The sequence below is a fragment of the Benincasa hispida genome, chromosome 6, assembly GCF_027475165.1.
Source record: "Benincasa hispida cultivar pf3 chromosome 6, pf3_genome.v1.1, whole genome shotgun sequence".
Taxonomy (NCBI): Eukaryota; Viridiplantae; Streptophyta; class Magnoliopsida; order Cucurbitales; family Cucurbitaceae; genus Benincasa; species Benincasa hispida.
Genome location: NC_143483.1, coordinates 55377897 through 55389847, shown reverse-complemented (window position 1 = coordinate 55389847; position 11951 = coordinate 55377897). Strand labels below are relative to the sequence as shown.

Here is an 11951-nt window from a genome sequence, read left to right as displayed (position 1 = left end):
ACTTTCAACTTTATTTTTTAGTAAACGAGAAATCATTTTATTGATAATATAAAATAAGTTAAAATATCATTCTAGTCTTTGTAATACATGGTTTTAGTACTTGAACTTTAAATTATCTACATTAGTCATTGTATTTTTAATAAATCTTAAAATTAGTCAAAATTAATTAAATAATATAATAACAATAATTTTCATATAAAAAGGACACTATTTGAATATATTATTTACGAGAATTATAAAGGGAATGCTAATACAAACTATTATTTAGAGAAAAATAAACAATATAATGAAAACTATTTTTGAAATTTATTAAAAGTAGAACTAAACTTGAATAATAATACAACAATCAAGGGAAAATTTATACGGATGACCCAAAAATTGGGCCTAAAATGTCAAATGACCCATTTCTAAAAAATAATGTCAATCGACCCTGACATCATCGTCATACCAAATTACGTAAATTCGCCTTCCGTCTAATTATGTAAGGGCAATTTACATCAAACCAAGCAATTACATCAAACCAGGGAATTTCAAGCGAGAGCGAGAGCGAGAGCGAGAGCGTTTAATTAGACAAGAGCGAGATTTACTTCGTGAGGCCGATGTAAAGGCAATTTACGTAATTTGGTATGGCGATAATGTTAGCAGAGGGTCAATTGACATTATTTTTTAAAAATGGGTCATTTGACATTTTGGGCCCAATTTTTGGGTCATCAATACAAATTCCCCAACAATCAAATAGTATTTCAATTATAACCAAAAGTAAAAATAACTGATTATCGGGACTGATTATAAAGAGTATTTGTAAGATAAGAAAGACTGATTATAGAGTATTTGTAAGATAAGAAATAAAAAATCTCCACGTTGCCGAGAGACTCTAAAAGTAATTGACCCATAGTAACTCAATCGGTATACAAATATATTAACAACTAAAAGATCTATGGTTCGATTCCCCTACCCTTATCATACTTGAAAAAAAAAAAATAGTTTTGCAGCTTATTGACAACCAATCTCAAGATAACGTAGAAAATGAACTTCATAATGTCATCAAAGTAAATGCTCAAACATTACTAAATCTTATTTCTTGTTGTTCTAGCAACAACACTTTCAAGGATAGTTTTGTCTCTAAGTAGTACCTCTTTTACTTACAGGAAGCTAACCATAATTTAAAAGTAATGTTATTTACACCACAAAAACCCTCTAAAATGTTTCTTAAGCTTTCTCAGAATTCATCGTTGTTTCCAACAAATTCAAGTACTCTGTTATGGCTTCTCCTTCTTTTGTTACATCCAAGTCGTAATCTGATACGGCACTAGCGCCATCAAGTTCTCTGGCGAGTTCATCTTCCATCTCCAAGTCTCGGTCTTCTTCACCTTCTGGTCCTTCCCCGTCATCAAAGGTGTCCAACATTTGGTTTTCTGCAATGTTTGAAAGGGAGGAACTTGTACCCTCAGAAGCCAAGGCTGCAGTCACTGAGTCAGGTTGCCCATTGACCGTAGTGTTCGTCTCGAGTTCTGATAATATAATAAGTGCTTGCTCTAAGGAGCCACCGGCCTCAAAAGCTGCCCCGGCTGCACACAGTACCGATTTTTTAGAGCATTACTGGTCTGATCAAAATTGCTCAATAAGATCAACGAATTTGTTGTTGTACTAGGATACATGAGACTTATAAAAGGATTTTTGGATTTATAATAAGCACCTTATATTGGAACTAGTTAAAAATAACATGTTGATCATACATAAATACCTTTTGTTCTATCAAAGCCCATGCGAACGAGATTATCAACTGCATCATCTGCTGTTTTATGTTGTCGTTTCCTTTTCCTCGACTCGATAGCATTCTGTAGAATTGCGGATGGCACAAATTTAGCACTGTAGATGTTCAAACGAGAAAACTGACTCACACTAAGGATAAATTTCAAGACACCTGTATAACAGAGTTAGATTCTGGGCTTATCAAATCATCCAATGCTTTCTGTAAGTCATTCTCATTTCTTCTCAGGGCTTCAGCAGCTAACTCCTTCTCATACCTGAAAAACAAGTTAGTTTTAGTTTTAATAATAACTACAAGGATGGTCATACCGTGCATATATAAATTGTCCCAATTGATAAAAATTTTGTCACGATTCACAACGTTGTGGCTTGCGAAACCAAAGAGCTCATCAACACAAGACTTAAAATGAGATAATTGGCAAGGGGACAAGCTGCAAGCATTAAACTTCGAAAGTGAGTTGTAAAACATATCAATGAATATCAAGTGTTCTGAAGTTCTCCAGGCTAGGCTCCTATCCAGTAATTTTCTTAAATCACTAATTGACCCAAAAGCTTAAACTGATGGGTGAAGACAAATTTAATATCATATCATCTAACACCCTCCCTCACTTGTGGGATTGAAATATGAAGAAGACCAACAAGTAGAAATCATTATTAATTGGGGCAGAAATAGCATTGCAAGGGTTTGAACACAAGGCCTCCTTGGACCACTTACTCTGATACCATCTTAAATCACTGACTGGCCTAAAAGCTTAAACTGATGGGTGAAGACAAATTTATTATCGTATCATCTAACAAAAATCTCACAAAAGCTTTCAAGAAGAGTACTCAATTGTCAAGGGAAAGCCCAACATTTACCTTTAACCCCTATTAGTTGTGAAATAATACTCTAATTGCATTCTTCAACACATATCCTAATCCATGATGGTCTAAGTTCAGACTACTGCCCAGATTCAACATTCCCTAATAAACTAAATAGAGAAGCACTACGTGGCACGGGTAATAAAGAGTGAAGCTAGAACCTAAGAAAATATGTTGACCGATCCATATTACTCTATGTTTCTGATACAACCAAACATGAAAAGTCTTGATGAGAAGTTATTCCACCACAACAATCTCACATTAGTTGTCACATACAAAAACAATGTTATCATTCATCTATATGTTTTTTTTCTGACATTTTGGAACAAAAGAATTGGTTAGTCTACTTACCCTATAGATGCCAGTTCTTTCAATATCTGAAGATTGACAGCTTTCTTGGAGGGTGTCATTCCATATAGTTTTTGCTCCCTGAAAATTTTATTCAGGTTATCAACATTATAGATCGTTCACAAACTATTGGAAGAAAATAAAAGCTAGTTTTGCTAAGAACACGTGCATGATTTCCTCCTGGCGTCGAATATCCTCTTCCCGTCTTCTCTCTCTCTTTGCCCTTTCCTCAAAAAGGAAATCAACAGCCTTACATACATCTTGATGGCACATGCGCAGTGCTCTCTTTGCTTCTCTTTCTTTAAAGCCCATATCCATAACATGTGATAATGCTTCATCTGACACTTGTAGCTGAAATTTTAAGGCAGATTGTATTAAGTTGCATAGAAATACAAAGAGGCCATCTTTAAAGCTCAACATGGAGCTACAGCGATGATTACAACTGTGGTTTAGTGGCATTTAATCAAAACCAAATTGCATCACATATATCTCAGGTAGCACACCATCCAATGCTATAAATATGCTCAAGCTTGATCCACCTAATCCTGTAATATGATAAGCTAACCTGAAAATATTTTGCTCGTGCTGAGTTGATTGCTTCCCGAGCCTTATCGAACTTACAGCTGTGATATGCAGCTACCCCCTCCAGTAGCTCCAGCCTCAAATGTCTGTCATTATGACAAAACATAATTAGCTTGTATCTGAAAACATCCCTCAAACTGTTGGCAATAACATGCAGCGGACTTACAAGGCAAGCTCAGGATGGCAACCAGCTTGAAGGATTCGAACACGGGAAGAGTCCTTCCCATGGGATCGTTCGATTCCTTCTCTAGCCCTTGCAAGGCGTATTCCAGCATCCGAGAGAAACTTGATGTCTTTTAGCATGAAATAGCACCACACCATGTCTATTTGAAGTATTGAGACGTTGTCAACAAACTGACAGAAAAGAAGGGTCATACTCAATCAGCAAGCTAAACAAATATTCTTGAGTCAAAGAACATTAAAAATTGCATTAATCTAATTTAAAAAATAAATAAATAAAAAATAAGAATTTCTTTGATACAACCCTGATGGGAACACCACCGTTGGTCACATACAGAAAATAAGGCAAATCATTAAAATCTGTGTATTTTCACCTGGTCTCAACCCAATGCCTCAAATCACATAACAACGATGACCCGACCAGCCTTATTAATATTTAAAAGTCTCATACTAACTTTGGTTGCAATGTTATAAACGAATAGTTATAAGTTTGTTTGAGTGGTCTGTTTTGTTGGACACGGTAACTTAACTTCCTCTTTCTTTTACAAGTAAAAATAACGAGAATGAGTCATTCACCTCAATTAACTTTGGATTGCAAAGAGAGAAAGCCTCCTACAAGAACGAAACCAAATTGATTAGTATTCATAGTAAATAAAAGTACGCTGATATCAGTATCTGGCCAGATATGTTTTATTTTATCCTTTCCTTTTGAGGGAGATTTTTATCATCATCTATATATGGTTTGAATCTTCAAGTTCACCTCAAATCATTTAGATCTGGTCACTGTTTCTTAAAAAGGGGAAAAACAGATAAAATTTAGTTGCTAGTCTTGAAGATTAATTAACATGATCAACCAGCCAGACCTCTCCCATGATGAGAACTTCTAATGCATCTTTGTAATTTCCCTTTCTTATCAGCTGCTTTGCGTTTGCATGAAGCATAAGGCCCATCATGATTGCCCTGTTAAATGTGCAACAAATATATTTCTAATATTTGACATGAGGAAACATAAATTCAAATATTGAGAATGATTTATTACTTACTTTTGGTCAGTTTCAGACCCAAAATTAACTTTCTGTCCACTTTGATCCTCAAGTTCTATATTGAAATCTTCAACCGGGAGAAAACCATTAGCATGCCTTTCAGCTAGAGCAGTGGCAGCTGCCCTGTAAATTTAGAGAAGATGCCAGAAAATCAGATAGATACTAAACAATGTAAAACGTTCAGCATAAACATCAGCAATACATTAAGATGTCTTTTAGATCTTCAAAATTACTCATGGCCCTGCCATGGGGAAAAATATCCTCCAAAAGTTGATTATCATTTGATTCATTATGCCACATTCCAGCTTACAAATAAAATTTGCCTTTCATTCCTGAACTAGATGCATTGTTTCCAAAATCAACTGTTAAAGCCTCATCATATACCCATAGAAGAACCCAAGCAGTCATCCAAAATCCAACTTTCATTGTGGCGATAAGATCTTTTTTTCTTTCTTTTTTTTTTTCCTTCTTATAATTTATATTTGTGAATGTCCGGATCAACTAATGTGCACCTCCATTAATCTCACGGGACAACCTGCCTGACCCAACAACATTTGGGTGTCAAAAAAATTAGGTAGGTGGCCACCATGGATTGACTCTCTTAAAATTCAATTTCAATATTACTTCCACAAAACTTGAAAAGAAGACGATGAAAAGCAAACCCATTTAATCCCAAAATCTCTGAAATTTTTTACCAATTTCTACATGGAATAATCAACATTCTACAAAACCGAGCTTCCCAGAATGGTAAAATCTATTGAAACACAAGCAAACAAAGCAACTCCAGTTGAAACTTATGAACACACAATGAATTGGCTTCTGTCAAATTAAGCAGGCAGCAATGATATTGCACACAATCCTAATAAACATCGTTATAAGAGAAGATATAAAAATAATTAGAGAAATAAAAAGTAAAAGAATCACTTGACTCGAGCAAGCCTAGTAGAGCGTTCTTCCTCAGCCATCAATTCATCCTTGAGTGCCTTGCCCTCTTCAGTAGAAACCCGTCTAGCAAGAATCCTAGAGTTGTTCTTAAGACCCAAATGGATAAGCTTCTCGCTTCCATCGCCATCTTTCAAGATTTTACCACCAGAAATCAAATTAATCGACTCAACACCACAGTTCGATCGTCTTGCAATTTCTTCCCTCAACATGGGGACAGTCCAAATATCGAGTTCCACATCCAACACACCAGTCCATGGCCCTGAAATCTTCAGTTTCGCCATGAAAAATAGACCAAAATAGAAATTGGGACTCCAAAAAAGGAGAGTGGGAAAGTCACTGAGTGGTCTTTTGATCCTTCAGAGGAGAATAGATGGGGGAAAATCGAGGCGGGTATGATTGGGATTAATGAGAGGAGGATTAAAAAGGTACGAGGAGGTTTTCTTGTTCGTCAAGTTTTGGAATTTTGGATACAATTGGATCAAATCCTCTGTTTCAAGTTTGTTGATGCGCTTTTGTGTGTTCGGGTTGGGTCTTTTTGCAAACTTGTGTGCGTGGTACACAAGTACGATTTAATCTAGTCAGCACCATATCGTTGATTGGTCCACGATTTATTTTTCTTTTTTTTTAAAAAAAAAGAAATAGATTGACTAATTTTTTTTAATGGAAGATGTACAACAATATTAAGACTTTAGGAACAAGTCCACAATTACATAAAAATTACAATTACATAAAAAGTATAAGTACATAAAAGGTACAATTATATGAAAAATATAAGTACATAAAAAATAAAGTATATAAAATATACAATTACATAAAAAATACACCTACTGACTCGAAGACGAAGCACCTAATGTACGTTGTAGATAAGTGCATCTGTTATGTCCTTCTCTCTTGCAAATTGTACATCGCACTTTTTGGCTCGCCTCTCTCCAATCCATTTCAAGCCAATAATCTGGTGTTGTATTGGATGGAAGCGGCCTTCATAACATCCCTTGAAATTGGACAATTTGTAGCATTCATCAATAAATGATCATACGCATGTAATCACAAACTGCAATTACATGAGAGTATGGAATCTTGAATGAAGGCCACTTATTGCAAGAACACATTCCTTCTTTCAAGTTCAAAACTTGGGTGTGTTGTCCTTTATAGGGAGAAATCATACTTATATCAGTTTGTACTTCAAAAGTTTAACTTTCCCTGTCAATAGATATCACCGTATGCGCAAATGCTTGTTTTTCCCACCTCTTAAGTTTTTTTAGGGCATATTCTGTATACATGTCTCCACGATTGAGTACTTCACTGATTTCTTGTCTCCGACGTTCAAAATACAGTATTGTGCGATAGAATGTTAGCCTAACCAAAGAAGTAATTGGTAACATTCTAGCACCTTTGAAAACACCATTCATGCATTCAACTGTATTGCTTGTCATCCACCCATAGCGATACCCACCGTCGTGTGATTGAGTCCATTTTTCCAAGTCAATGTTTGAAAAATATTCAAGACATTCAGGGTGCAATTGTTTCAATTCTTTCATGCACCGAATGAACTTTCATCTTTGGTGTTGATTTCCTACCTTAAACACCAAATTTTTTTAGTTGCTTTGATTTGTATTTCGTATTGAAATTACTGGCAACATGGCGAAAACAATATTGATGGTACGCTCTAGGTTCACTCTAACCAATTTCCTCATTATTATTTGAGGCAAGAATGCCTTTATGTTTATCAGAAATCAAACAAATACCCTCTCTTTGGGTAACATATTCACACAATGCCCACAAAAACCATGACCAACGGGACGAATTTTCACCTTCAACAATAGCAAAAGCAAGGGGAAATATATGTCCGTTTGCATCAATAGATAAGGCGGTCAATAATTTTCCCTATACTTTCCGTAGAGATGAGTTCCATCGATCTGGATTAATGGCCTACAATGTTTGAACCTTCTCTTTCACGACCAAAGGACCAAAAAACTCGACAAAATATAGTCGTACTTGGCACATCAGAGGGAAGGAAAAACCAATATGTTTGTGTTCCTGATTGTAATGAACAACAACACTCAACCAATACGGAAGCTCTGAATATGATTTTTATCAACGTTTTTTCTCTTGGCTTGCCACATCCGTCTATAATTAATATTATAGCCATATTGTTTTTTAATTGCTTCTTGGAGTAGGGCCACAGGTACCCTAGGATCAACTCTAACCAAATTTTGGATTTCGATACTCATAAAATTTGAATCAAGCTGTGAATGATCCTGTGTCAATTCTGAAAACAAACATGAGTGTTCCCTTGAAGTTTGGTGATTTCGAACATCCCATGAGTTTTTCGCCGACATGCCCATAACCTCTAAGCAGAACCATCACTCCATGATTTGATTCCACTACAACAATTTCGTAGTGTTCTGTCACACAATATTTTTTTACAGCAAGCTGTAAATCTTCTTTGGTATTAAACAAGATTCCTTTCTGTATTAAACTACATTTATCTACATCTATATTTCTTTCCTCCAAAGTAAACCCTAGTTGAATTTTTAATTTTCCAATCTATTTGGGTGAACATATCCGATGGTACCAACTCAAGGTCATTTCCCCTACTACTGTCGTTTCCAAATAATTCATCAACTTCAACGTCAATGTCACTATCTCCATCATTTCTAGGTTCAAGAATAACTAAATCTTCAGGACGCATCGACATATTTATTATGATTTTTTCAACTGCAAACAAAATAATATATATATGAACCAATCTTCATTTTTAAGTTCATAAAAATAATCTAATTTCTAAGTTCATAAACTACATTAAAACTACACATTAAGTTCATAAACTACATTAGACAAAATCAGAAAAGTAGCCCAACAAAATCAGCACAACCAAAATCTAATTTCTAAGTTCATGAACTACATTAGACAAAATAACCCAACAAATATACATATATTTCTAGATTTAACCCAACAAATAAATCATGGATCCATAAACTATATATTAAGTTCAACCCAAATACAAACAATATAAGTAGCATAATATATATATATATATATGAAGATTATATATTCGAAAACAACGTAGGGAAATTTTTTTAGTACAATCAAAGAGAGGAGAAGCTTTCGGGCGAACGGTTGGACGACCGGTTAAATGGAGGCACACGACTTAAGGGAGGATATTTTTGGATAATTTGTTCGGATGGACGAACAGAGGAGATTTTTGGACGGGGAAGACAGAAGAAAAGAGGAGGCAGAAGGCTTTCGGATGGAGGAAGAAGAAGACTCGCGGTGGTTTAATGGAGAAGGGAATCGTGTACCCGGTACACGACTTAAGGTAATGGGTACACGATTACCTCAGTCAACGCTGCAGGACTGCCACGGCAAACTGTGCGTACCAGATCAACAGAAAATCGTGTATCAGATACACGATTTAGGGCTAATTGTGTACCGGGTACACGATTTAAAAACCTATTTTTTATAATACTTTCAATCCTACCCCACTTTTGTCAATATATATTAAAATAACATTATTTTAAAAAAATCCTAACTAATATCTAGTTTAAATATATTTTTTAAAAATATCTAGTTAAATAAAGGATCTTTTTAAAAAAATCACATTTTATTTGTAATATCTATTTAAAAATATTTTTTAAAAAAATCTAATTAGGAGACCTAAATATTCTCATGTCTTTTCATGTTCTTCTTCTTGTTTTTTTTTTCCTTCGTTTTAGTTTTAATTTTATTAACACGCTCTCCCTGATTTTCAACGTAATTTTATAGGGTTTTTTTTTGTTAAATAAATTTCTTAAAGCACTGTTGCCACATATTTTTGTGTTTCTTCCCTTATTCTTTAATATTTATTTTTATTTTTATTTATTATTATGATTTTTAAAGTTCCTAGACATCCCTTGAATTTTTTTTTTTTTTTTTTTTACTTCAAGTACTCTTCTTTTTCAAAGCTTTTTTATTTTGTTTTATTTGTTGCTTTTTTAGAACTAGAGGTAGATAGGTATCACTTTCATTTTTTAAAAAAAAAAAATTGTTTACGTTGTGTTATCTTTTTCCCTTTTTTTTTTTTTTTTTTTTTTTTTCATTTAACGTGAATTGCATTTTGGATTGAGATTTAGATTGAATATTTAAAAAAAAATAGTTTTTTTTAAAAATAAGTTAAATAGAATTTATAAATATATTAGAAATAAATTTTTATTTCTAATAAAAGTGATTAACATTTTCTTACTATTAATGCAAAACATTACTATTTTGTTTGTTCTTTTACTATCAAAGATTTAAATTAAGAAATCAAAAATTCAATTCGATTACTTCATAAAAAAGTTTGTAATAATAATATTAATTTAAAATTATTTTGAGTAATATGATTCTTTTTTCTTTTAAAAATAAACATAAAAAAATGATTATCAAGTATAAAGTTCTTATTTCAACTTATACGTGCACATTCTATTTTCAACATTATGAAATAGGTGCAACGCGTAGTCTCAACTAGTAAACGAAAAAAATTACTTTTTTGGTCTAGGTTTTATTTAGTCAATAGGTTACAAAATACATTTGAGTTTTGTTTCAATTTGGTCCAAAGTTTTAAGATTTTTACTTAAACATCAATTTTTTTTTTTTTTTTTATTCAGGTCTCATTTGATAACCATTGTGTTTTTTTGTTTTTGATTTTTGAAACTTAAGTCTGTAGGATCTAAAGACAACATTAGAGGGGGTGAATAGGGTTGACTACCAATTTTTTTAAAAAAAATAATTTTATCTTCAAACAATGCTCAATAAAATTAACCCATTAATTTGATTAAAGAAAATTCATGCAAGACAAAACTTAAATCATGCAAGTTATGATAACTTCAAATTTAAAGACAATTTAATCAAGGATAAATTTAAATAACACACTAAAAATTAAATCATGTAATTTAGAAAGATTAAAAAAATAACTAAGACAAGAAGCAAAAAATTTGAAAACAAGAAATAACAGAGAGAGGAAGAGAAAACACCGGGAATTATAGTGATTCGGCAAATTGCCTACTCCATCCTCTAAGACTCCTTCTTGGGTATTTCACTGAGTGATCCTCTTGCAGGTGAGGACCAAATCGACACACGACCCTCTTTTTCCTAGACTAAAGAGAAACCCAAGATCTTCAGGATCAAACCAATTTCTTTTTCTCACAACCCAAGGTGTACCCATACCTTAATACAGTTCCCAAAAATTAAAAGAAAACCTCACAATATTACCTCTTGAAGGCTAAATACACAAGTTGAGCACTCAAAAAAAAAAACTCACAAAAATAACTCTAGGCCAATTTAGAATTGAGAGCTTAAGACTTGATAGCTTTTGGTGTGTGTATATGAAGAGTAAAATCAAGTCGAATTTATAGGCAAGAAAGATAAATTTTGGCCATTGGATATGATTGCAAATGAATGGTGGAGATTGAATAAAAATAGAAAAGGAAAGGATTTGAAAAGGAATTTTGAAAGATTGGAATTATTGAGATTTGGAGAATAAAAAGGATTCGAATGATGAAAATTTAAGAAGGAAATCAAATTTGAAAAGGCTGGAAATTTGGTGAGAATTTGGAGAAAATTGGATCAGGAAATTAAAGGAAAATAAGAAAATAAAAATAAAAATAAAAAATAGTCGGATGATATGAGCACCACATGCACAGGGGAGAAGATTGAGCGTCACGTGCCGCATTCTGTGAAGAAACCACAGGCACGTGCGGCGCACGCGCGCACGAAGCTGGGTGACTGCCACTTGTCATTATCTCATTCTCCACGGTCGCCACGTTACTGCCGCATCATGTGCCACATCATCACCGTGTCAACAAAAAATTACCGGTTGGAGCATCACTTCATCTGCCACATCATCAATATTGACTGTTTGTGTGCCACGTCGGATGCCACGTCAGCAATGTGCCACGTGTTACTGCCACGTTGGATTTCCTCTCCAATCTTCTTTTGCTTATAACTTTCTCGTTTGAACTCCGATTTGAGCGATTCAAATTGCGTTGAAATCGTCTTTCCGAGCTCTACAAGATAGTGACTCTAAAACACTGAAAATGTTAGTACAAAAAATCTGAGTTTGTTATCATCAAAATATTTGGTTTGATTGAAGCCCTAAAGCTAACAAAGTCTACATTCTTTCATTTTCTTACCATGATTTGCATTTTTCTTAATACAAGAATCGAATTCTTATACAAAATCTAGAAACAAAAACAAAATTTTAAA

At 33.7% G+C, this 11951-nt stretch overlaps 1 protein-coding gene across 1 annotated transcript; it reads right to left on the bottom strand.

Annotated features, from left to right (window-relative positions):
• Window positions 1-1009: 1009 nt before the first annotated feature.
• On the bottom strand, window positions 1010-6247 carry NUB1 (ubiquitin-associated (UBA)/TS-N domain-containing protein). Its single transcript, XM_090314765.1, has 11 exons — window positions 5709-6247; window positions 4785-4907; window positions 4605-4701; window positions 4318-4353; window positions 3728-3915; window positions 3545-3647; window positions 3145-3330; window positions 2983-3056; window positions 1925-2027; window positions 1745-1838; window positions 1010-1568 (listed from the first exon to the last, which is right to left on the bottom strand). Exons 1-11 carry the CDS (start codon window positions 6008-6010, stop codon window positions 1210-1212), a joined length of 1665 nt encoding a protein of 554 aa, XP_090170891.1. The 5' UTR covers window positions 6011-6247; the 3' UTR covers window positions 1010-1209.
• Between the last annotated feature and the right edge of the window lie 5704 nt (window positions 6248-11951).

What these genes read in the sequence shown, in the direction of transcription:
- NUB1 (XM_090314765.1), bottom strand. Translation starts at nt 6,010, where the DNA reads ATGGCGAAACTGAAGATTTCAGGGCCATGGACTGGTGTGTTGGATGTG. An exon ending in GCAATCCAAAGTTAATTGAG is followed by an intron (nt 3,916 to 4,317) that starts GTGAATGACTCA and finishes CTTTTCTGTCAG; the next exon opens with TTTGTTGACAACGTCTCAAT. An exon ending in TGCCATCCTGAGCTTGCCTT is followed by an intron (nt 3,648 to 3,727) that starts GTAAGTCCGCTG and finishes TCATAATGACAG; the next exon opens with ACATTTGAGGCTGGAGCTAC.